This window comes from Cervus elaphus, chromosome 5 (assembly GCF_910594005.1).
Source record: "Cervus elaphus chromosome 5, mCerEla1.1, whole genome shotgun sequence".
In the NCBI taxonomy this organism is placed as follows: domain Eukaryota; kingdom Metazoa; phylum Chordata; class Mammalia; order Artiodactyla; family Cervidae; genus Cervus; species Cervus elaphus.
This window is the reverse complement of record NC_057819.1, coordinates 127,425,923-127,449,865: the sequence shown is the minus strand read 5'-3', so window position 1 is coordinate 127,449,865 and position 23,943 is coordinate 127,425,923. Positions and strand designations below refer to the sequence as shown.

Sequence of the window (23,943 nt, the reverse complement as noted above, 5' to 3'; positions counted from 1 at the left end):
GGCAGGGGTGGGCGGGGCTCTGTGAAAGGTGGGAGGGTTCCGGAGGTGAGGGGACTCCCCATTGGTCCACGTTGCCACAGCAACGTGGAGGCGCAGCCTCCCCCATCCGCCCCCCGGCCCCGGTGAGCTGGGGCCCTTGGCTGTCAAGGAAACCGTGCCGAGAACACAGAGCCCCAGGAGCCAGCAGGCCCCGCCCGGAAAAACAACATCCTGGCTGTGGGGCACCAGCAGGCTCTGTGGGAGGGGCTATTTTTAGCTGGTGAGGCAGCCGGGGCAGAACTTGTATGGCCTTGCTGTCTGGCTGTATAACTCAGCCATTGTCCCGCCTGACCTTAGGCCCGGGCTCAGAGGCCTCTGTCTGCCCCTGCTCTCCAGGCTTGGCCCTCCCTGGGGTGCACCTGAGTCACCGAGAAGCCCCCGGGCGGCGGAGGTTGGCCTGGGAACACAGCTTGTAGCCTCAGGGAGCAAGTTCTCTGCCTTGAAATCAGCACGCAGGCTGAAGCTGGTGCAGAGATGTGAGGCAGCCTTCGAAGGAAGAGAGAGGTCCTTTTAGGGAAGACGTTCCAGCTCCGGCCACACCCTGGGGTTGGTTCAGCCGCAGCCCTCGTGAGCTGAGAAGGTGTGCATATGAAAACAGCTCTAGGTCTCCGACTTTGTTGCCCACACCCAGGAGTCCTGCCCTGCTTTTGCTGGGTGTGAGGTCTGCACTGAATCTTGGGCAGACACCCTTCGGCAGGTTCCAGAACTAGGCTATAGCAACAAGGATGAAAATAGCTGGTGGGCACCAGACCATCCAAAGCAAACACGCGGGCAGCCAGAATGACTGTGGGGCTGGACCCCTCCGGGAAGCCACCTCTGGCTCTCCTTGTTCAGAACCTGGGAGTAGGGGGTGTGCAAAGGGTAGGCACCCCATTTCAGCCTCCTTTTCCTGGGCCAGGGCTCTCCCGCCCAGTAGGAATCCTGGGACCAGGGCCTTGCTCCCTTCTCCTGCCTTTCAGGACCAGATCAGGAAAGATGAGAAGTACTGGGAATTCTTGGTGGATGCTGAGAAGGGTGCTTCCCAGGTGGCTCAGTGGTAAAGAATCCGCCTGCCAATACAGGAGACGCAAGTTCGATCCCTGGGTTGGGAAGATCCCCTGGAGGAAAAAATGGTAACTCCAGTATTCTTGCCTGGAAAATCTCATGGACAGAGGAGCCTGGAGGGCTACATTCCATGAGGTCACAAAGGGTGGGACACAACTGACCACGCACGAGAGAAGGGTAGAAAAGGGAATCGTTCATACACCAAACGTTTATTGCTCACCTACTATGTGCCAGGCACTGTCCTAGGAACCTGGGAGAGGGGGGATCAGGGTAGCCTGGAAATGTCCAAGCTGCCTTCTCCCAGAAACAAGGCCTGCAGGGGGACAGGGTCTGGGGGGCCTCCTCCCTGAGTGGTGGAAGGCCTTGGGTACAGAAGGTGGAGGCCTCTAGGAATGAGAAGACTGGGGAATGTGTGGGGGTCTGAGGCTGGTGCCTTCTCTGGTTCAAACCAGGGGTGCAGAGAAGCAAGCTTCCTGGGAGCTGGGTCAGTGATGGGAGGAGGCCCCGGGCCCCCACATCACCTCCTCTTCAGCACGGATATGCAGGACTTCTTGAGGGGCCCGATCTGTAGATGGGCGTCTACACTCTCCAGGAAGAAGGCGGGCTTGAGCCTGCGCGTGAAGAGCCCTGCAAAGTGGCTGTCCAGGCGGCTCTGGAAGGGGTCGACGGGGGAGGCCGGCGTGCCACTCCGGCGTGCCCGGGAGGCCCTCAGCCTCCGTAGGAGGCTCATCTTGCCATCCCGTACGGCGTAGAAGGCCAGGGCTCGGTCGGCGTATTCCAGGCAGACCCCCACGGTGGGCGAGAAGGGGTGCGGCAGGGGTGCCTCCTGCCCGTGGAACCAGACGGAGAAGCTGCGACCGTTCCACTGCAGGCAGCAGGAGTAGGCGTTGCGGCCCAGCCGGCCCCGGTCGTAGGGCTCTTGTGGGGAGAAGTCTTCGGCCATGACGCCCACACTGACCCAGCCCTCGATGATCTCCACCTCCCAGTAGTAGGTGCCCCGGTCCAGGGCGCCTTCACCCAGCACCTGCTCGCAGTGGGTGAAGCGGGTGGGCGACTCGGGGTAGTTAATAGGACACAGCACCCTCTTCACGCCCTTGGTTCCAAACAGCTGCAGGAACTTGTCGGCTGTGTCACTGTCCAAGTCCACGATGTAGGCAACTGCTCCCACGGGCCAGAGAGAAACGTGGGGCTCAGGTCCAGGGTCAGATGGGGCAGCCTTTCCCCAAGGGGCCTGCCTTTCCCCGAGGGCCCACCTCCCCCAAACACCTCTCCCGTCATTTGCAACCGGCACGATTCAGCCACTGCGGGGAGCCCCCCATGAGCTGACCTAGTTCACCCCCTGATCCGGGGACAGGAATCCCGGCCCTTGGGCACTTAGGGCCCAGCCCAGCAGCCTTGGGAGAACCCAGGTGAGCATCCTGGCGAGCCCAGGTGTCAACTTACACTTGAGGAAGTAATCCCTGGGAGCCTCACTCTCTAGGTTGTTGGTGCTGTCGGGGTCCTGGGACTCAGCGTCTGCTACCAAAAAGGAGACATTGGGAGGGGGTCTCCCTAGCTGCCTGTGGCTGGGCTGCGCAAGGCGACCCCCCTCTGAACCTGTGATTGAAATCCTCCTCCTCCTCCATCCTCCCAGCACCCCAGGCCACCTGGGGACAGGCACATGCCCAAATACAGTACCCTGTGTTCACACAAGTGCCTGGTCCTTGTTCAATGCCCCCTCCCCACCCCCGCCCTGCTCCACATCCTCCCTGGGCTTTAGCCCCTCTGAAGCCAGAGGGTGTGCCAGGCCAGGCCCTCTCTGCCCCCTGGGCTGTGGCCAAAGGAGCTGACTCGTGATTACAGGGTGGTGGCTCGAGTCCCTGGCAGGATTTGGGGTCCCACCCTGCGCAAGGCACAGTTTCCATCCTCTACTCCTGAGCGGGCACCGGGCCTGGGGCCCTGTGCGGGGAGCCTGGGGAAGGGTGAGTCACTTGCGGGGGGGGGGGGGGGCGCCCACCTTCCGTGCCCGGCTTCTGCAGCCCGTCTTCATCACCGCCCAGCCCCCGCAGCTGCTCCCACTGGCTGGAACAGGCCGCAGCCAGGACGGCCCGCACGGCGCGCACAGCCTGGGAGGACTTGGTGAAGCTGAGCTCCCTCGGGGGTCCGGGCCCAGGGCCGCACCCCTCCTCCAGGGCCAGCCTGAGTGCCAGGAGCTCCTGTGCCAGACAGATGCCCTTAAGGTCGAGCCGGGCCGCAGCAGCTCCTCCGGGCAGGAGACAGCTCCGCCAGGAGGCCGGCACAGCCCCGAAGGCAGCCCCCTCGCCGCCTCCCAGCTTCGGTGCCTGCCGCGCCCGCGGAGTTGCGCTCACCTGCAGGAAGCTGACTGAGTCGGCTTCGGGGACCTGACTGAGGTTGTGGCGGGCCCTGCTGAGTCGGCTCCGCTGCTCCTCCTGCCGCCGCAGGTCGCCCTGGGAGCGGCCCAGCATGGCCGCCTCCCCCTCGTCGATGAAGCCCAGCACCTCCGTCTGAAACTCCTGCAGGACGGCCGCAGCCTCGGCAAACAGCCGGCTCACCCTCTCCCGCTCTGCCACGGCTGCGCTCTGCACAGGACGGTGGGGTGGGAGGCGGGGAGTGAGGACAGGTAACACCTCGACGAAGTTTTGGCCACCTTCTCAGACCACCCCCCCCCCTTCCCACCGTGTCTTGTTGAGGGCGGGGGTGGACAGAGGCACCAGCCCGACCTGCCCTGGGTCTGCGCCAGGTCAGGGGGGAGGCGGGCGTGCTCAGTGGAGCCTGGCCGTGCCCTGGGCACGGGCTTCTCTGGGGTGGACGGTGCCATGCTGAAAGCTCACAGCACTGGCAGCCTGCGGCAGGGGTGGACGGGGGCGGGGGCGGACGGGATCTGACCTTGATGAGGGCCACCGTGCGCCGGGACTGAGCGATGCCCGCGCCCAGCTCGTCCATGCGGTCCTCCACAGCGCTCAGGACTTTGGGCTGCTCGGCCTGTGGACGACACCCTCGAGGAGAAAGGGGTCTGGAAGTAGGGTCCCGGGCCTCACCAAGGGGGAGGGTGGGGGTGACCAGGAGTGGTATCTGGGTCCAGGTGGATTGGGAATGGTGATGATATACCAAAGGGTTCTCAAGCCCAGCCTGGTGCCCTTTCTGAATGCCTGGGAGAGGGCAGGCTGGTGGGCTGTGGGCTGCCTGCCTCCCCTCTTTAACTGGTGAGCAAGTCCAGGGCCCTCCGGGTCCTCCATGTTGCTCACTGTGATTTGAGAACTTCCCTCCGTGAGGAGGGGCCCTGTGCAAGCCGCCATTCAAACTGTCTGGGAATCACTGTCCCCCAAGAGTCTGTGTCCCCAATCCAAGCCTGAAAAATGGGGATTCCGGGCAAATCCCCTGGGCCTTATGAGTCACCACTTCAGGCAGGAGAGACGGAAAATCCCAAGGCCAGAAGCGCCAAGACCAGGCCGGGGGCCAAAGGAAACTGGGGGCGGAGGTAACGGGGCCGAACAGCCAGCACATGGGCCCACCACCAGCCCCCGGAAGAGCCGGACAGAGCGGTCTGTATGCTCGGTCCAGCCTCTGCCGCACGCCTGTCGTCTGCCACACCCATCCAGACCCTCAGCCCAGGCAGATCTGAGCGGGACCGGCGGCCGCCGGGGACTCTGCGGACCCCACCTGGCCCCTCCCCCCACCATGGGCTCCACCCCAGCCTCAGTCTTCCAGCCCGATTTTTGCATCCGTTTCGAGTTCTCACTGGGTCCCTCCAGCCCCCATTCTCATCCCGAGAGGAATGTCCCACAGCGAGCGGATGACGGTCAGGGCTGGAAAGCACCGCAGAGATCCTCAGGTTAGACAGGGGAATTAAGGATGGCAAAGCAATGAGGGGTCCTCGGCCGGCACGCGAGGCCCATCACCCGCCCCAGCCCGCCCGCCGCGCCCGCGCCCTACCTCCTGGAGCGCGCGCTCCTGCTCCAGCGGCACGAGCTCGTGGCCCCGGTGCTCCTGGGCGGCGCAGGCCTCGCACAGGCACACGCGCTCGGCGCGGCAGTAGCGCTCGAGTGGCCGCAGGTGGCGCGGGCACAGGCTCTCCTCCAGCCGGCGCAGCGGCGGCACCAGGCGGTGTCCGCGCAGCGCGGGGCTGCGCTCGTGCGGTCCCAGGTGCGCCGGGCAGAAGGACGCGAGGCAGGAGAGGCAGGAGAGCGCGGCGGGCAGGGCGGCGCCTTCGGGGCACGCATCGCAGCGCACCGGCTCCTCGCCGGGCGGCCACGACTCGGGCGCGCAGGGAGCCGACGGCTCCGGGGCGCTGGGCGGCGCGCTGGGTGTTGCCGGCTCGGGGGCCGGGGCCGGGGCCGGCGGGGCCGGGGCCGGGCCGGGGCCGGGCCCCGGGCCCGAGCCCTGGCGGAGCTGCAGCAGCTCGGACAGCGTGTGGTTCTTGCGGAGCTGGAGGCCGTCGGGGAAGGGTTCCTGGCACAGCGGGCAGCGGGCCGTGCCTCCGGGGCCGCCGGCGCCACCCGCTCCGCGGTGCGGCCAGAGCGCGCCCAGGCAGGCGAGGCAGAAGTTGTGGCCGCAGGGCAGTGTCACCGGCTCCCGGAGCGGCTCCAGGCAGATGGGGCAGCTGAAGGGCCCACTCCCGTCCATGGCTCCGCGGCCGCGGCGCACCGCCTGCGCCGCTCGCGCCTGGGAGGGACCCGGACCGTTCGCAACGCGGCGCCGCCCCCTGGGACAGAGGCCAAGGGTCCGGCCCCCGCCCGCCCGCGGCTCGGACCGCCCCCCTGCGCAAAAGGCCGGCCAGTACCCGGCCCCAGCCCGGACAGCGTGGGGTGGCCTCTGGGCCCCAGTCTGACCCCTAGGGGCTCCTGGAGGAAAGAGCAGTGAGAGGGGGTGCAGAGAAGGCGACTGGAGGGGCCGCACTGAAAGCAGGGGAGGAATTCACCCCTCCATGACCCTCGATGGGGGCCCACCCCATGGCCAGCGAAGGCCTCCAGAGGGGCTGGGCGACCGCACGGTGTCAGGCAGGCACCTTTGCGCTTCAGACCCCTCTGCAGCACCTTTAGCCAAGTTGCTGAGTGCTGAGACTTCCTGGTGGTCCAGTAGCTAAGACTCACGGTGCTCTCAATGCTGGGGAACGGGGTTCCATCCCTGGTCAGGGAATTAGATCCCACATGCTGCAACTAAGCAACTAAATATTCCACATGCCCACAAGGAAGATCAAAGATCCTGCGTGCCACAACCAAGACCTGGCTCAGCCAAATCAATGTAAAAAGAAAAAAGACAAAGTTGCTGAGCTGCAGGGAAAAATAACTGCTGATGGGCATATGTTTTTGCCTCTTAGTGACTTTGTTTACCTCGGGTGGGGAACTTGGGCTTCTCTAAACTTAAAATGGGAAGTTGATGTCGTCCTCCAAGTCCACTGTCCTAGGAATCCAGATCCAGCCCATGGACACTCATATGATGTGCCAGGGGCTCGGGCTGTGGGTTCCCCAAGTGGAGGCGTTTGGTGAGACTAGTCTAACTACGCACTTAGAATGGTGCATTTTAGTATATGTAAACTATACCTCCATAATGTTAAATTAAAAAAAAATAGAATGGCAACAAAATAACTAAAGGGGCACTGGGTTGTAACCCTAAGTATAAAATAAACTTCCATGAGTTCATGCTGTTATAAATAAATCTCTGGATAAATAAATAAATGAGGGAGAATAGACAAATTTCCCACTCAGAGGAATTCTAAACAGTTTTGGCACATTCTCCAGGATGGAGAATGGCTTCCCACTCTGTACGTGTGGAGGGTGCAGAGTGACTTTCTTCCAAAGGGAACAGAAGAGTAACTTGACACTGTATAGTGATGAAAACGAGCCCAGCCAGGTGATCAAGGTCAGCACCAACAGTGATAAGTCATGTCGGGCAGTAAGTACCGTTGATATGATGTGGTCTTCCTACCCATAGCCCCACTCTAATTATGATTAAAACTTTAGACAAATCCCAATGGAGACACAGTCTACACAGTGCCTGACCAGAACCCCTTGAAACTCTCAAGGTCAGAAGCAGGGAAAGTCTGAAAAATCATCACAGCCAAGAGAAGTCCATGGAGACATGATAACTAAATGTCCTGTGTATTCTGGACGTGTTCCTGAGAGAGAAAAAGGGTGTTAGGGGGAAACAGGAAATTCAAACAAGTGATGGAATATAGTTAATAAGAATGTATCAATATTGACTCTTTCAATGTGACAAATGTACCATAGTCATGATATGAGCAAAAGGACAAATTGGCAGGGAGGTATAGGGGAATTCTGAGTGATCTTTGCAACTTTTCTGTAAACTTGTAACTATTTTAAAAGTTCATAAAACAGGTTCCCCTTGTGGCTCAGTGGTAAAGAATCTGCTGCCAGTATAGGAGACGCGGGTTCGATCCCTGATCCAGGAAGATCCCACATACCACAGAGCAACTAAGCTCCCGCACCACAGCCATTGAGCCTGCGCTCCAGATCTCAGGAGCCGCGATGACTGAGCCCATGTGCCACAACTACTGAAGCCCGAGCGCCCTGGAGCCTGTGCTCTGCAACGAGAGAAGCCTGTGCACGGCCGCTAGAGGGTAGCCCCTGCTCGCCGCAACTAGAGAGAAGCCCGAGCAGCAATGAAGACACAACACAGCCAAAAATACCTAAATTATGTTTAAAAAATTCATTAAAAACTAATAAACTAGCTGAGGCAATGCTTCCTACACCCAGGCCTGCAGACCTCCTGCGATGACAGGCCAAAGTGGAAGGAATACACAGATGGAGAGGGCTGATCCACATAGAGGTGGGATGGGCCTTTCTGATTCCTCCAGGGCCCTTCTCAAAGCCTAGTGTAGTCTCAGACGTCTTTCCAGAGTAATGTTTTTATTTTTATACGTTTATTTTTCTATGTCTTGGCCGCACTGTGCTGCCTGTGGGATCGTGGTTCCTGACCAGGGATCGAACCCATGCCCCCTGCAGGGAAAGTGTGGAGTCTTAACCACTGGACCACTAGGGAAGTCCCCAGAGTAATGCTTTTAAATGCACAAAATAAAATATGCAGGGTTCCATGGCAATCAATGACATTGAAATACAGGTACAAAATATAAAGAAAGCAAATTTGTGATACAGTTATATCTGAGTTTCTTTAACACAAGAACAAATAACAAGATCTGATGAAAGCCTGAGAATTACTACGTTTTTGAGACAGTGACGATGTAAGCACATTTCAAGTTCTCTGTCACTTCTGTAATATGCTATGAAAAATCTGTCATTTTTATTGGTGACAAGTCATAGCTATGGCTAATATCACTGTGGTGTGTTTTCTCCATTCGTAATAGAAAGAAATGCTAGATTACCATTAGAGGACATTGAAAATAAAGAGGATTCCCACCTCCTCAAAACCCTGGGTTAAACATGTCTAATTTAGGGGGAATTCCCTGGTGGTCCAGGCGCTGACTTGGTGCTTTCCTTGCTGTAGTTCCGATTCAACCCCTGATTGGCAAACTAAGACCCTGCAAGCCCTGCTGCTGCCGCTGCTAAGTCGCTTCAGTCGTGTCCGACTCTGTGCGACCCCATAGACGGCAGCCCGCCAGGCTCCCCCGTCCCTGGGACTCTCCAGGCAAGGACACTGGAGTGGGGTGCCATTTCCTTCTCCAGCGCATGAAAGTGAAAAGTGAAAGTGAAGTCGCTCGGTGGTGTCCGACTCTTAGCGACCTCATGGACTGCAGCCTACCAGGCTCCTCCGTCCTTGGGATTTTCCAGGCAAGAGTACTGGAGTGGGGTGCCATTGCCTTCTCCGCCGCAAGCCATGAGGCTCAGTCAAAAAACAAAAAATCCAGAGCAGAAAAAGAGTCACAGATATAGAGAACACACTTACCCGGGGGAAGGAGGTGGGACAAGTTGGGAGGTTGGGATTCACTGTGTACAATGTAAAGCGTATACACTACTATGCATAAAATGAGAACCTACTGTGCAGCACAGGGAACCCTACTCAGTGCCCTGCGGTGACCTCAATGGGAAGGAAATCCACAAAAGAGGGGATCTGTGTATACGTATAACTGATTCATTTTGCTACACAGCAGAAACTCAACACAACATTGGAAAACAGCTACACTCCAATAAAAATATAAAATCTGCTTTAAAAATATGCTGTGCAGAGCCTCCTGGAAGGAGAGAAGAAAACTAAGGTCTATTAAATATTAAAAGAGGGGTGGGTTCCACTCCCGAGGAGTTTGTGGGAAGTGGGTAGGGGTGAAGTCATGGAGGGCCTCGTGGAGGAAGTGTCATTTGAGTTGGGCTTTCCCAGACAGCTACGGCTCGGAGGCGTGCAGAAACTAGGGTGGGAAAAGACCTTCTGGGCAGAGCAGCAGGGTGAACCAGCCTGGGTGTGCCTGGTTTGGCAGAGAGGCGTGTAATGAGTTCCATAAGTAGTTTCCACAAGGAGCACTTGATCTTGATTGTCCCTTGTCTGCCAAGATGAGGGATGGTTCAGAGGCTCAGACATCAGAGGCTTGGCAGCCAGGCTGCCTGGGCTTGCTGAGACCACAGACCTGCTTGGCTCTGGAAGGGTAAGGAGGTGCCACTCGGGTTTGGGGGTACATGCAGGGGACAAGTTCCTCCCTCCGCTCCCCACCTCACAGCCTGTTCAGGAATGCCTGGAGATGTGATTTGTCAGGGTGGTGGCATTTTGATATCTCATTTCCATTATGGAAGCTTTTAAAGTTGCCCAATATATTCATTATTCTTTTTTTGGCTGTGCTGGCTGCTATGCAGGCTTTTGTCTAGTTGCGGCAAGCAGGGGCTACTCTCTTGCTGTGGAGCACAGGCTCTAGAGCTCCTGGGCTTCAGTAGTTGCGGCACTAGTTCAGTAGTTGCGGGCTTAATTGCCCTGCGGTATGTGGGATCTTCCCGGATCAGGGATCAAACTCTCTGCATTGGCAGCTGGATTCTTTACAACTGAGCCACCAAGGAAACCCTATATTCATTATTCTTGAAATGAATTGGCTCTTAAGTAACTGACACTCTGCTCACGGCTGCATCTCACTCTGTCCTCCCCAGGACTCTCATGAAGGAGGGGAGATGGAATTCCAACAGGTTACATATCTTGCCAGAGGTCACACACCTAGTCTTGCAGAGGAGGCAGAACTTAAACCCAGAACGTGCACCCTGAAAATGATCCTAAACTTCATAAATGACCCTGTCTGGCTGCAGTATTGCTTAAAAAAGAAGAAGTCAAGCAGAAACAAAAATGAATTGCAAAAGCAGTTGAACAAACAATAGTACTTAGCAAGCCAAGCTTAGCTTTGCTTGAATCTCTGGAAAAAGGAAATGGGAACCAAGCCATATCCCACAACAGCACTTCTTCTTTATGCTACTGATGTACTTTAAAACATATGTATTTATTTCAAAATAATATATTTAGAGTATCTGAAAAATAAAACAATTTAGTGAGGCATATAATAAAAGCTGCAGTCCTGTATCCCACCTTTTTCAGATTCTTGCTCCCATGGACAACTAGGTTCAACCCTTCTGTCTCTTCTAGCACTTACTTCCATATCCCTAAAGCACACGGGTGTGAGCTTGAACATCTGGATGTTTGTGCTCGTATTTCTGGAGATTTTGATTCTATATATATATATATTGATTCTCTCTCTATATATATATATCTCCAAAGTGTGTTTATTGGGATGGTTTTCCATTCGTTCTGATACAGGGCACTTTCAGTGTTGCTTCTGTCTGAAGGAGCATCCTTCTGGAAGCCTTGCTTTTCCTCCTGTAGGCTGTCAGAGGACAGTAGAGCAACCAGCACACAAAACTACTGTTTGTGTGTGGCTAAAGTCATTGGTGACTTTATAGCATCTTGGGCATCTCACATCCATGAAATAGGAATTGGGGCTCTGCACGAGGCACTTCTTCTGGTATTTCTTCTTCTCCTCTTCTTGAGAGGGATGAAGGAGATCCTTTGCGAGAGGCACGTTCTCATGGCAAGTTCATCACCGTCGGGAAGCAAGATTTTGATTCCTTATCATTTCTCCTTTATGTTGAATTCCCCATTGCTTGGATCCCGGGGCTCCCCTTCCCTTCATTGATTTATTTCTTTATTTTTGAAAATTTCATCCTCTGGGAATTTCCTGGTAATGGATGCGGAAGTGTCTGCAAATGTCTATGTTCAGGCTTTACCCATGATTGACAGTTTGGCTGGGTATGGAATTCTGAATAGAAATCCTTTCCTCCCTCAGAGTCTCAAAGACCTGGCTCCATTGTATTCTAGTTTCCAGTCCTGCGTTACTTGCAGCCACATTTCCTGGTCACCATGCTGCTCCTTTCCGTTCCTCCCTCCACAGGCAGGATAGCCTCTGATTCTCTTTACCCCTCCCCTCTCTGGCCTCCAATCCACCAGCCCCAGAGGCCCCTGTCTTTTAAAATCTCTCCTGCCCTTCCCTTCTCTTGTTCTGTTCCTATGCCCACCCCCCTGATTCTGCCTCACAGATGCCCAGAAACTGTGAGGAGTGGAGCAGAGATGCTGGAAACACTCCTAGGCTCATCAGATGTGTCCCCTTTACAAATGTTATGCCCCAGAGCCCATGTTTCTCCCTCTGCACCAAGGCATTTTTCCTGGTGAGGAGGTGGAGAGTTGTAGAATCAGCAGGGCTGAGAGAATTTAATCTGAAGTAACTGTCCAGGAGAGTTAATTCTCGCCCTCACACTGACATGGGGAACACTGCTCCATAGCACTCTATGGAGTTCATAAAAATATGAACTTCCCTGGTGGGCCAGTGGTTAAGACTCTGAGCTCACAGTGCAGGGAAGTGGGTTCAACCCCTGGTCAGGGAACGAAGGTCCCTCATGCCACATGGAATGGCACCCCTCCCCCCCCCCCAAAGGCAGTAGTGTCATGTAAACAAAAGTCAATGGTCACAGTATAGAACATTCCCACAGGACAACGTGGAAAGGACCAACAACCCAATAAAAGAGTAAATCCATAGATTAAGTGACCCAAGACACTTTCACTATGGAAGCAGAGAGAGGGCTGTTCTTCCTCTCTCTGTCCCTCTTTCTGTGGGCTTGGCTAGCTGGACATCTGTGTAGGGGCTCTGGGATCAGGAGGGATGGTTAGAATCTGTCCACTGGGGTAGCCAGTGATAATGGCTACCTGGCCAGCCCAATCCTGTATCTACCCTGCCAGGGCTTTCAGCTCCTGCTGTTAACCCAGCTGTCACACTGTCGGTCCAGGGTTAGAACCATCTTACCCTGTTTGCAGACCTCCCAACCTTAGGAATCTTTCTGGAAGCTCCTTGCCCAGGTTGCACCAATCAGAGGCCTGGCCCCGCCCTTAAACCCGAGAACTGATAAGTGAGGCCACGAGGTGGAGTCTGCAATGTGGCAGCATAAGGAACCAGTGACAATGTAGGGAGGGAAATCTGTCTTATAGAAATATAAAAATATTTTGTAATTTTTGGAGTGTGTGTTTTTGCATGTTATCCTTTTCTAAAAAAGCTTTTATTGTCAAATACTTATACATGAGTATATAAAACATGCATGTACAGTGTAAAAAATTAGAAAGCAGACATCCTTGGCACTATTACCTTGATCAAGAAGTACTTTCTTGTACAAAATTACTGCTCCCCAATGACCCAGCACCCTCACCTCCAGAAACACAAACAGAAAGTCCAATAATGGGTAAACAAATTCTGATTAAAATTTGTCAAAAAATAAATAAGATTTGTCTTTGTCATTAGAATGACCATTTATGTTGTGGTCATTCAGGGAGAAAATTTGAACAATGTGGAAAATGCTTATGCTAAATAAAAGATGCAGAAAAACACAATTGTTTATAGAATATGAGCACAGAATGTACAAAGTAAAAGAGAAGACGAAACTATCTCCTTCACCAAAATGTGAAGGAAAATAGAAAAGAGATGAGGAGGGAGAAGGTAAAAATCAACCTTCTCAAGATTGCCTCCAGGAACCCTCTGCTCCGAGGCCTACGCTGTCTCGGCAGGAGGTAAACTGGTGTCGCCCGGCGAGTGACTCCGTCCCGCTGTGGTGCGTCCTGCGCTGCGTGCGCGCCCCCGCGGGACCTGGGCACCGCGCGGTCCTCTGAGGTCCAGGCAGCCCCAGAACTGGGCTCCCACCTTCCTCCCTTGAGCCCCGCCCCCTTCAGAGAGGAGGGGAAGGGGAACTCCAGCTTGGAGGCTTCCTCCCGCCTCTTTCTCCACGTGGCCCAGCCGGCTCCTGAGTCGGTCTTCCAGCCAACAACTGGTCCCATCAGAGCTGTGGCCTCAGGTCCCCAGGGGAGCAGCTGGGGCAGTTCTGGGGCCCACGGGAATGGAGGCACCGGGTCACCAGGGTGGGTGGCACTCATCCCCTGCTTTCCTCAGCTGAGCCCTGAGGACGCTTCCCGGAGCCCCGGAGGGAGGGTGGCCTCAGGCTGATGGCACAAGGTCAGGGTCCGACCCTCGAGGAGCCAGAAAATGGGGTAGAGGGGCCGGGTGAAGACGGCATGGAAGGTGTGCAGGGGTTGGGTCTTGGGTTCCAGGCTGTAGAAGGTGAGGCAGCCAGAGGCCATGTCCAAATCCACGCCCAGGAGCCGCCCTGACACGGCTGGGAGGCGCAGGGCCTTCCCGTCGTGCCAGGCCTGGGTGCAGTCCTCCTGAACGCAGAGGCCCCAGGAGCTGGGCCCGCGGCCGATGTTGTCCGTGTGGGGCCCCTGCCTGCGCCTCGTCAGTTCCGAGTAGGCGACGCCCAGCGTCACCGAGTGGCTGGACGCACGCACCTCCCAGTAGTGCTGCCCGGCCTGGAAGCTCTGGACACACTGCACCTGCCACAGCTCGAAGCTGCCTGGCCTGTCTGGGCCCCGGGGCTTTAGAAGGTGCTTTACCCGCTGGTCCTGCTGAGACAGGCAGAGGTGGCGGTTGGCGCTGACAGGGTCGAAGGTCAGGTTGCGATAATCTGTTGGGCAGAGGCGGATGGAAGGTGAGCGAGTGAGGGCGCCTGTGCCTGGCCATCACTCTGTCCTCAGAGGGGACAGGCAGCAGCTGAATTTCCATCGACGGGCCCCCAGACATCTGCGGGGGCCACTGGAAGCTGAGCGAACGTGGGCATCATCTCAGCATCTGATCCTCTGTGTGACCCCTGAGGTGGAACTTTCCATCAGGCCCATTTCACAGATGAGAAAACTGAGGTTCAGAAAGCTAACCTAACTTCATAGTAAGTGGAAGAATCGTGATCGATCCCAGGTTCGTGCACCCAGAATCTCCTTAAACGCTACACAGGCTGCATGTGTAAGAGGTGTGCACCCTGCAACAGGTATGCGGGGAAGTGGGGGCAAGGCCAGCCCTAGGGAGGGGCGTGAAACAGGTTTCCTGGACAGAATAGTTAGGAAACAGTTGGTGCCCCCCGAAACATGCATAGGGACACACACATGTGCTCACAGTGCACACATGAACACACGCGTACCCTCATGTACGTACAATGCACTCACACATGAACACACGCGTACCCTCATGTACGTACAATGCACTCACACATGAACACACGCGTACCCTCATGTACGTACAATGCACTCACACATGAACACACACGTACCCTCATGTACGTACAATGCACTCACACATGAACACACGCGTACCCTCATGTACGTACAATGCACTCACACATGAACACACGCGTACCCTCATGTACGTACAATGCACTCACACACACATGCTCACACAGGTGCAGACACACGTGTGCTCTAGGCCTCCTTACTCTGCCAGAGTCTCCTCCTCAGTGGACACACGGGGCTCAGGACTGGTGCCAGGGGACCTGGGGCCTCTACGGGGCAAAGCAGGGTTTTAGGGGAGTCATCAGGAGGAGCGCTCATGGGGGCCAGGCCATTGACTCCATTCCCACCCCCAGTGGGAGGGTTGCTGGGCCCAGAGGGGCAGGCAGAGGTCTGGGATCAGCCTTACCCACGGAGCCCAAGTCAGCAGCCTCAGCTGGTCCTCCGGGGTGAGCCCCCTCTTCCAGGAGGAGGGCACACAGCTGGCTCAGTGTCTCCTTCAGACCGCCCAGCTGCTGATCTTCGTCCCACTGTGGGAGAGTCAGTGGCCCGAGAGGGCCTGGGGGCACCAGTTGCTGTGATTCCTGAGCGCAGGGGACAGCTGCAGTAAGCCCGGGCACAAGTGGTAGGCGCAGTGGCCCCCCTGCCTGCCTCCCAGAGGCCTGGTACCTGGAAGAAGGTCTGGTCATCCAGATGCTGCAGGAGGTGGCGAATCCTGTGATCACAGAGAGACACGGCCTCCAGGTGGCGCTGCAGGCGCTGTTTCTCCTCCTCAGCCTGCTCCAGGGCCTGGGTCTTGGCCACACTGATGTCCCTCAGAGCCCTGGCCCGCTGCAACTCCAGGGCCTGCAGCAGGCGGCTGATCTTGCCAGAGACCACGGAGGTCAGGGTGCAGGCTGAGTTCTGGGTGGGAACAGGAGGAGCTGAGGACAGCCAGGGCCCTGGGCTGCCCACTGGGCTGAAGGGTGGGGAGTTGGGGAGCCAAGGTCTCTCGGCCCCCCACCCCCTGGCTCTTCATTTCCTGCTGCTGGGAGGCATTTTCAAGGTGGCTCATGCCTACTGCCCAGTGTCCCAGGGGCCAGCTGGTGGCTGCCTGAAGGACACGCACGAGGACATGGGGGGGGGGTGGCTGGGGGACAGGCCTGGTACCTGGATCTGGCTGCTTCGCTGCTGCAGCTCCTGTAGCTGCCTCTTGGCCTGGGCGGCCTGCTGCTGGGTGACCTCCAGCGTGGCTCTCAGCTGGGCCTGTGGGCCCCCCAGGGATGAGTGACAAGAGGGGGCCAGGACTGGCTGTTAAGTCCCCCCCTCAGTCAATCAGCAAGCACCTGCAGATGCTCAGACTCCCCTTCTGTGCCACCCGGGTGAGACCCACACACAGGGCATCAGCCTTGGTTCTGAGCCCTGGGGGAACTGACTGGGTCAGGGTCCCAGGGAGGCCTAGACAAAAACCCTGCCCCACCAGGAGCAGAGTGGTGCCCGGGTGGTACAGAAACCTTGGGCTGAACACGAGCAACATGGTTATACTCTCAGGACTGCAGGACAGCACCCCCGCTAGGACCTGGGGCCCTGCACCCGGTCAAGAGCCTGTCTTGCTTCTGCGGCGACACCCTGAAGTGAGAGACCCATGTTATCCCCGCTTCACAGATGAGGAAGCAGGTCAGGGAAGTTCGTAACTTGGCCAGATGACTGGATCTTCCCAAGTGTAATGCTCATGCCTCGGTCCGAGCCGCAGAGCCTCCAGCACAGGACAACATGCTGGAGGTAGGAAGGGGCAGGGCAGTTGTTTCCTGGTTCACCCTGACTCTCCCCCAAGGGCGCAGCCCTGCCCTCACACCCCAGCATCACTGCCCCTCCGCTAGCCAAGTTCTAGCTCCTTCAGAGCTTCTGCCGTCCAGCTGTACCACCTATTCCTCCCAGCAAACTTCCGCACTCCGTGCACTGTATTCAGCCCCCAAGGCAGTAACCTCTTGTCCTGACTGCGTCCTCAGCAGCCGCGGGGATTGTCTGTCCTCCAGCACTCGGCTCTGGGCTCCTTGACCTCCTCACTCCATCCCAGCTACTCACTCCCGTATCCTTACCCTAGACCTGGCACCGGCCCTGACATCTCTATTCCAAGCATCCGTGTCCTGACCGCCACCTCCTCTCAACCCGGAATCAAAACAGGGCTAAGCCCGCGGCTGAAGCTGCCCGTCCCCGCCCGGGCGCAGAGAGCTGTGCGGATCCCCAGCGAGTCACCTCGCGCGCCCGGCGCTCGGCGTCCAGCAGCACCCTCTCGTGGAGGCGACACTCACGCACGGTGCACACGCAGCACACGCAGAGGCCTTCGGTGCGGCAGAAGAGCTCGAGCGGCCGGCCGTGCCGGGGGCAGCGCGCGCCGGGGCCGGGATCGGGGCAGGGGCCGGGCGTGCCGCGCAGCTCCTCCACCACGCCGCTCAGAGCCACGTTGCGGCGCAGCTCGGCGCCGTCAGGGAAGGGCTCCCGGCACTCGGGGCACACCTTCTCGCAGCGGCCCCCCCAGTCCCGGATGCAGGCCCCGCAGAAGTTGTGGCCGCAGAGCAGCGTCACCGGCTCCTTGTAGAGCTCCAGGCAGATGGAGCAGGTCAGCTTCTCCTCCAGCTGCTGCGCGGCCATGGCGGCGGCGCGCGGAAGGAAGGCCGGGGCCTCTTAAAGGGACCGCGGGCGCTGGGGTGTGGGTGCGGCGGGCGGAGCGAGGACCCGCCGGGTGACCACCTTTTTTCCCGTCCGACCAGACCAGCCGCCACTCCCAGCGTCTGCCCGCCGCAGCACGCCCGTTCCGCCCAGCGCCTACGGCTCCGGCTCCGAGGCGCCCCTGCCTGCCTTCTACCGCCCAGGCTGGGAGACGGGGTCCAGCTCTCTCTGGTCCCACCTTGGGACCTCATCCCCTTCCCGAGATCCTCACTCCAACAGCTCCCGTGCAGGGGATCTGGCCCCAGGTTCTGGAGACTAGAGCCTTGGGAGACTAGTTGGGCTTTCAAGCCTCCTCCTGGCTAAGGGCCACCACTAGAACCTCTTCTGAAAATCTAACACAAGTAACACTGACAACAGTTATCTACCTCCCAGGGGTTTTGGCCATTAAATCAATCAGGACACGACGTGGGACTGCCTGGCAGAGCACTGGGCACACAGCTGATGCTCATTAAATGCCCTCCAGACCCATGGGGTTCTGCTGCACTTTTTTCCTTGAGCTGAGTGTCAGGCACTTGCCAGACTAGGATGTCTCCCTTCTCTAGGCTATGCCTAATTTTGGTTCTTTTAAAGTAAACAGTGAGGTAGAAAGAAAAAAATAAAAAAATAAACAGTGAGGTGGGAATGTCTGGTTACCAAGAGACAGAGACCAGAAAACAGCGGTTCCTCCCTACCCCCTTTAATGGAAACTCAAAGGTCTTCAACTGCAATTGGAATACTGTGTGGGGAGAGTTCCTTGTTTGCAGGTCCAAACTGTTCTGGAACCCCACTTCTTAAGAGAGTTGGTTCCCCTGCAGCTGAGCAGAGGGGGTCTTGACCACTAACCCACCATCCCTGGCAGTGTGCTGGGCCAGTGCGAGAGGCAGGACATCCTCTCACTTCAATGCAGGAAACCTCGTATTGTCTTGTTTTGTAATATGTTTGTAGTTTCTCTTTCTGATCTCTTAACTGGCTCCTCAGCAGTCTTCTCCTTTAGAGAAGAGAAATACCCTAACCAGCCAGCAAGCATGCAGGAGCTTCCAGGGCCCTGAACAGGGCGGTGTGTCCAGAGACCTCTGAGACCTGCCTGTGCCCCACCTGACAAACCTGTTTCAAAGCATCTGGAGGCTGGGAGCCTGAGAAAAGCTGGCGAGGGGTCAATGCCCAGAGCTGGCAAATTTCTTTCAAGAGGCCTGTGGGAGCAGCCAGGGCCCACCACCTGCATTTCTTCTGTACACCTCTTCAGCCACTGGATCACAGGGCCTCTGACAGCCTCAGCAAGCAGAGGTGAGGGGGCACCTCCCAGGGCGGGAGGCAGCCCTCTGCCCGCCAATAAAGCAACAGGGTTCCAGCAGGGGGCGCTCTGGCCATTGCCAGAACATAAACCCAGACCAGCTACAGCAAAAATCTTTATTGGAAACCCTACCCCCAGCCTTCTTCCCCCCCACGCCCTGAGCCTGCTGGGAGGGTGGCAGCAGGCGGCCTCAGGCAGGAGAAGCCCGGTGCTTGGCCCCTTGGCGCTGAGTCTCTATCGCCCCCGCCTGCAGAGCCCAGCAGGGTGGCCTGAGGAACCCAGTGCGCCCTGAGGTGGGGCACTCCGGTCAGTTAGTAGATGCCGTAGGTGGGTTCCTGACCGACCCTGTAGCGGTCCAGGTAGCGCAGGGGCTGCCGGTGGGGGAAGCTCTTCTGCTTAGGGTGATAAGGAGGGGGCCGCACAAACTCAAACACAGGCTCGCGCATGTCTGCAGGAGAGTGAAGGAGAGGCCCGGGTGTGGACTGCTGCTGGCCTGAGCCCGTCTGTCTGTCTGCCTGCTCTGGGGGACTGCCCAGCCAGCCCACCGGGAATGGCACGCCTGCTGGTGGCCCTCCCCTGACAGGCACTCCTGGCAATGTCAGGGGAGGTCTGTGCACTCAGACCAGCCGCCCCCTCTCCCTTGCCCACTCTGCCCTTACCCAGCAGCTGGTGGAAGATGTGGGTGACTGAGTCATCCCAGCGGCACTGGAAGAAGGCCAGGCCAGCTGGGGTCATGGCGTCTTGGTGTTTCTTGTAGAAATCAAAAGTGTGGAAGGTCCGCTGGGCAAGCTGGTAGCTGTAGGAGGAGGGGAGCATTTGAGAGTTGCGGGGGGTGGGGGGGACCAGAGCCCCACACGCCACCTCTGGTCCCATAGGCAATGCTGAGAAGCCCTTTAGGGTCTGCCTAGCACAGCACAACTACCCTTCTGCTCGCCTCAAGGCCCAAGTGATGAGAGAGGAGACCTGAGGGAGACTGACCGTTACTGGGAAGCTGGCCTGAGCCTGGGGGAAGCTGGGGTGGGGAGGCACCAATTACCAGGGTGAGGGCCGGGTGTCCCCGGAGAAGTCAATTGGCTTGTCCTGCTTGAAGAGAAGGAAGGCAAAGCGGTGGAAGCCGGAGCCTCGGGCGGGGAAGGGGGGGAGGTAGGGACACGTCTCCTGTCCTTCAGCTACCCTGCTGCCCGGAATGTTGGTGCTGGTGGGAGAAAAAGCCTCTGTTAATTGCCACTCGCCGCAGGCAGCAGCAGGAACATCCCCACCCAGTGCTCCCTAGAGATTGCTACAACTCCCCCCCAGGAGGACCCTAAGATTATCTCCACTACACAATCAGATAGGAAGAAAAGCGTTTGTACACCCTCAGATGGAGAGCAGTCGTGTGGGGGGAAAAGTAGGGGCTCAGAGGCCAACAAGAGCCCCAGGAACCGTCAGGATGAGAGCAAGCTCGAGCAGCTGGTTTCCTGGCGCCGGGGGGCTGTGGGGTGGCACGGCCGCTCAGGCGGGAGAGCCATGCCACCGCTTCGCTCCTGATGTCCCGAAGGCTCTGGGTTTGCCAGGGAATGTCTGCCCAGCCTGGCACTGGGATGGCCGCTGTACCTGCCCCAGGTACAACTCGCCAGAGGGCCTGCTGCACAGGGTGGTAACTGCAGTTGGATAAAATTGCCTGACCTCTGCCTCTAGGCCTGGTGCTCGGAACCAAAGGCCACTGAGCAAACAAAAGGCAGCCCACAGGTGCCAGAGGCCTCTCATGGTCTCCTTTCCCATGTCCCTGAGCCCCTCAGAGTGGCTAAGGCACGTGGTGACACGACCCTAGCTTCACAGGGGAGGAAATGAGTTCAGAGAGACAGAGAGGCCTGTGGGAGGGGCCGAAACCCACTGCCTGCTTTTCTTCTGTACCCTGATCAGCCCCCGGATCACCCTTCAGGGCCCCTGACACCCTCAGGAAGCAGAGGTGAGGGACCACCTCCAGGGCTGGGAGGTGGTGGTTGATCCATGGTGGAGCCAAGACTCAAGTTCAACTGCAGCTCTTTCGAGGATGCCAGAACCTCCTCAAACACTGAGCCACACCCCTATCCCAGGTACTTACACCAGCCAGTGCACGTACTCGGCGTCTGGTTCCAGCAGGTGTCCATCTACACACAAACACACCCCACTGACTGTGGGCACTGCTGCCCCCTCCCTCCTCCTCCCTTGGAAGGAGCTGGGGCTGGAGCTTTCCACCCGGCCCCTTCCCCGGCTCCTCAGGGCCTCCCGAGGGAGGTGAGGGAGGCAGGCGTCCCTGGGAACCCCCAGACCCTTACCCAAGTTGGTGAGCAGCAGCGTCCACATGGAGCCCTCATCTGCCTCATAGGTCACCTCCGGGGGCTGGGCAGCCTGGTGGGGCAAGAACGAGGGCGCTGTCACCCCATGAGGGACGGACAAGCCGTTCTAAACAGACCTTTACTCTGGAGGGCAGGAGCCTGAGGGAGCCCTGGAGAAAGAAGAGCCCATTCTGGACCAAGTGCCCTGGACAGTCCCTTGAGAGACAAGTGAGCAAAGACTTATCCAAAGAGCCCTCCAGAGCTGCCTACCCAGAGATCTGAACCACAAGAAGGCCAATGGCCGGGAGGGCACTCTGACGGAGCTTCTTTTATTTTACATTTCTTTTTTTGTGATTACTTTATCGTGGTGTTGTTTATTGGGAGATCAAAAAGAGACAGAGAACAAGAAAACCCCAGGCGAGCTCACACAGACGCTGTGCTTGTGCCCTTGACCACCATGAAAACCGCCTCTGTAAATGCTTTCAAAAAAAGGAGCTGTCTCTGGCCTCATGGTGGGATGTGTCTGCGCACACAGGGGCCAGCAGTTACCTCAGTTGGAGTGACTTCATTGCCATAGTAAACAGGTACCAAGTCGTCCTCGCCTATGGCATAGGCCACATGCAGGGGGACTCGGGGCACGAAGGTGGCCCCGTGGAAGAGGTCCCGATAGAGGCCATAGTATTCGGCCAGACGCTGCTTGTGGTAGGGGCCACAGGTTCTCTCCCACTCGGCCCGCACGGCCTCCACGGGAATGCTTGCTGGAAAGGAATGATGCTGGTTGGGATGCAGGGTGGGGGCAGGGACACACCCAGGACCCCCTCCCTCGGGAAGGCTTACCTGTGCGGAGGCGAGCAGCCCGTTCCTCCTCCACACTGGCCCGCAGCTCCCGCAGGGCCTGTTTCCGTTCCAACAACTGTTTGGTCCGGCAGACGTTAGGTGGAGGCAACCCAATGTCAACCTTGTCTTTGGGATCTGCGGAGGGAAGACGTGTTGGACAAAGTGGAATCAGGGCTTAGCTAAGCTCCCTGTCCATATTTTTCCTTTCACTAGGCAAACTCTGCTACTAAAGCTTGGCCTTTAATTCACAAAACTAAAACATACCGTGTTGTCAGCTTCACAGATCTGGACTCGTTCCAGTCACTAAGTAAACTGGATACACCGTGAGATTCTATTTTCTGATCCCTAAACAAGGTTACATCTGTCTGCATGCGTGTGTGCTAGGTCGCATCGTAGTGTCTGACTGTGCGGCCCCATGGACTGTGGCCTGGCAGGCTCCTCTGTCCGTGGGATTCTCCAGGCAAGAATACTGGAGTGGGTTGCCATTTCCTCCTTCAGAGCATTATTTGTCTAGGTCATGGGAAACCCAGGCGGATGGTGACCTAATTATAGCTGGGATCACCTTCAAGTCTGTTAACAGCTGTCCGTGCATGGTCCCCGAGTCACCATCCCGGGGGCTTTCAATTTAACTCAGCAAAGTATTGGTCATCTGTGGCAGGTGTAGAGATCTAGTGGTGGTCACGGGAGACAGGATCCCCGTCCTTAGAGAGCTCATAGTCTGGGAGGGAAGCAGCGAAGAGTCAGGATGCACTGTGCCCAAGGCGACATCAACACTGTCATAGGAGCACAGAGGGGAGTTCCAACTCTGAATTGGGACGGGGGCGGTTGGTCAGGAAAGGACTTTCGGTGTAGAATGATCAAAGGTGGAAATCTAATAATGAAAGAAGAGAATTTTCCAAGGAGGGGGGGCCAAAAGGTATGAAAAAATGCTGGCCGGGAGCACGCCGGCGGAATCCACCCCCCTTAGCCTCCGAGTCCCAAGGCGGTGGGGTCACAGCCCAGCTCCGGACACCCCCACCTGACTCCTCCCCGAAATGCTCCCGGTACGTCCGCCACCAGTGCGCGTCCCGCGCCTCCCGCTCCGCCCGGCGCCGGTAGCGGTCGAAGCTGCGGTATTTCTTCAGCCGCTCCACGTTGCTCACGTCGATGTCCTCGTTGGGCATCGGCCCCAGAGGAGCGGCCCGGCGGCTCAGGGCGGCTGCGGGAGGAGAGCAGGACATCAGGCTGGCCCCGGCCCCCGCGGAGGCCCGGAGCGGGAGCCGGCTCGAGCCCCAGGGTACGGCTGGACGGGGACCTCCAAGAGCCCCTGACCCCCAACAGCCCTCACCTGAGGTGCTGAAGCCCTGCCAACTCCGACTGCCGTTCAGCACGGCCCGCCACCAGGGGGCCGCCATCTTCCCTCAGGCCAGCGCGCCGCCTCTCCGAGGACCCCGCAGAGGTGGCCGGAGCGGCGCCTGAGCGCCTGGCGCAGGCCCCGCCCCCGCGTCCTAGGAGCCCCGCCCCCGTCCTGGGCCGGAAGTCGTCCTCTTCCGGGCTGGAGGTGGCTGCGGGTACCCGGCTCCCCTGATTCGGAAGTACCCAGTGGGCGGCGGGGCGGAGCTGCGGGCTGTCCCGCCCCATGCCTGCCGCCGGCCACCAGGGGGCGACACAGACTGGGGGTGGGCGGCCGGGCTTGTAGCCGCCTCCACTGGAGAAGGTTCGCCCGTTGAGGGGATCTGGGTTTTCTTGGGCTTCCCTGGTGGCTCAGCTGGTAAAGAATCCTCCTGCAGTGTGGGAGACCTGGGTTCAGTCCCTGGGTTGGGAAGATCCCCTGGAGAAGGGAAAGGCCACCCACTCCAGTATTCTGGCCTGGAGAATCCCATGGACTGTATAGTCCATGGGGTCGCAAAGGATCGGACACGTGTTGTTCTCAAGGGTCTCCCAACCCCTGAATGCGGCCTGCTCAGCCCCTGCAGTGGTGTAGCAGCACGGGCAGCGGTAGGGGTTGTGAACAGGGCCTCGAGTCCCCCTGCTTGCGTTCATATTCTAGGATGTGACTTTCCCTTCGCCTTTGCAGTTTACCTCACTTGGAAAGAAAGTAGGTAGTAATAGTGCTTTATCTCATAAAGGGTGTTAAGTATTAAATGAATTAACATATATAAAGCATTTGCTGTGGTATGAAAGTGTTAGTCGCTCAGGCCTGCCCTACACTTTGTGATCCTACAGGACTGTAGCCCACCA

General features: G+C 57.7%; 3 protein-coding genes and 1 pseudogene across 6 annotated transcripts; all 4 read right to left on the bottom strand.

Annotated features, from left to right (window-relative positions):
* Window positions 1-1,273: 1,273 nt before the first annotated feature.
* Window positions 1,274-5,806, bottom strand: TRIM47 (tripartite motif containing 47). 2 transcript variants are annotated; one of them, XM_043905482.1, is made up of 6 exons: window positions 5,017-5,806; window positions 3,970-4,065; window positions 3,432-3,662; window positions 3,080-3,278; window positions 2,527-2,601; window positions 1,274-2,241 (listed from the first exon to the last, which is right to left on the bottom strand). In XM_043905482.1, exons 1-6 carry the CDS (start codon window positions 5,704-5,706, stop codon window positions 1,601-1,603), a joined length of 1,932 nt encoding a protein of 643 aa, XP_043761417.1. In that variant the 5' UTR covers window positions 5,707-5,806; the 3' UTR covers window positions 1,274-1,600. The 2 variants fall into 2 exon arrangements, with proteins under 2 accessions (XP_043761417.1, XP_043761418.1); XM_043905483.1 differs by having other exon boundaries at window positions 2,527-2,598; window positions 5,017-5,805.
* Window positions 5,807-9,845: 4,039 nt separating this feature from the next.
* On the bottom strand, window positions 9,846-11,892 carry LOC122693490 (annotated as a pseudogene).
* A 655-nt stretch (window positions 11,893-12,547) lies between these two features.
* TRIM65 (tripartite motif containing 65) lies at window positions 12,548-17,324 on the bottom strand. 3 transcript variants are annotated; one of them, XM_043905478.1, is made up of 6 exons: window positions 16,846-17,323; window positions 15,760-15,855; window positions 15,280-15,513; window positions 15,020-15,194; window positions 14,817-14,882; window positions 12,548-14,018 (listed from the first exon to the last, which is right to left on the bottom strand). In XM_043905478.1, exons 1-6 carry the CDS (start codon window positions 17,239-17,241, stop codon window positions 13,444-13,446), a joined length of 1,542 nt encoding a protein of 513 aa, XP_043761413.1. In that variant the 5' UTR covers window positions 17,242-17,323; the 3' UTR covers window positions 12,548-13,443. The 3 variants fall into 3 exon arrangements, with proteins under 3 accessions (XP_043761413.1, XP_043761414.1, XP_043761415.1); XM_043905479.1 differs by lacking the exon at window positions 14,817-14,882 and having other exon boundaries at window positions 16,846-17,324; XM_043905480.1 differs by lacking the exon at window positions 15,760-15,855 and having other exon boundaries at window positions 16,846-17,324.
* A 1,367-nt stretch (window positions 17,325-18,691) lies between these two features.
* MRPL38 (mitochondrial ribosomal protein L38) lies at window positions 18,692-23,211 on the bottom strand. The gene is made up of 9 exons (XM_043905481.1): window positions 23,051-23,211; window positions 22,742-22,921; window positions 21,724-21,858; window positions 21,436-21,644; window positions 20,887-20,959; window positions 20,673-20,718; window positions 19,626-19,784; window positions 19,249-19,385; window positions 18,692-19,037 (listed from the first exon to the last, which is right to left on the bottom strand). The coding sequence occupies exons 1-9, from the start codon at window positions 23,115-23,117 to the stop codon at window positions 18,901-18,903; spliced, it is 1,143 nt and encodes a 380-aa protein (XP_043761416.1). The 5' UTR covers window positions 23,118-23,211; the 3' UTR covers window positions 18,692-18,900.
* Window positions 23,212-23,943: the final 732 nt, after the last annotated feature.

What these genes read in the sequence shown, in the direction of transcription:
- TRIM47 (XM_043905482.1), bottom strand. Translation starts at nt 5,706, where the DNA reads ATGGACGGGAGTGGGCCCTTCAGCTGCCCCATCTGCCTGGAGCCGCTC. An exon ending in GCACGGTGGCCCTCATCAAG is followed by an intron (nt 3,663 to 3,969) that starts GTCAGATCCCGT and finishes CGTCCTGTGCAG; the next exon opens with AGCGCAGCCGTGGCAGAGCG. An exon ending in CAGGGATTACTTCCTCAAGT is followed by an intron (nt 2,242 to 2,526) that starts GTAAGTTGACAC and finishes CCGTGGGAGCAG; the next exon opens with TTGCCTACATCGTGGACTTG.
- TRIM65 (XM_043905478.1), bottom strand. Translation starts at nt 17,241, where the DNA reads ATGGCCGCGCAGCAGCTGGAGGAGAAGCTGACCTGCTCCATCTGCCTG. An exon ending in AGCGAAGCAGCCAGATCCAG is followed by an intron (nt 15,514 to 15,759) that starts GTACCAGGCCTG and finishes GTTCCCACCCAG; the next exon opens with AACTCAGCCTGCACCCTGAC. An exon ending in GAGGAGGAGACTCTGGCAGA is followed by an intron (nt 14,019 to 14,816) that starts GTAAGGAGGCCT and finishes TCTGCCCAACAG; the next exon opens with ATTATCGCAACCTGACCTTC.
- MRPL38 (XM_043905481.1), bottom strand. Translation starts at nt 23,117, where the DNA reads ATGGCGGCCCCCTGGTGGCGGGCCGTGCTGAACGGCAGTCGGAGTTGG. An exon ending in GCATTTCGGGGAGGAGTCAG is followed by an intron (nt 21,859 to 22,741) that starts GTGGGGGTGTCC and finishes TTCCCTCCGCAG; the next exon opens with ATCCCAAAGACAAGGTTGAC. An exon ending in GAGTACGTGCACTGGCTGGT is followed by an intron (nt 19,785 to 20,672) that starts GTAAGTACCTGG and finishes TTCTCCCACCAG; the next exon opens with CACCAACATTCCGGGCAGCA.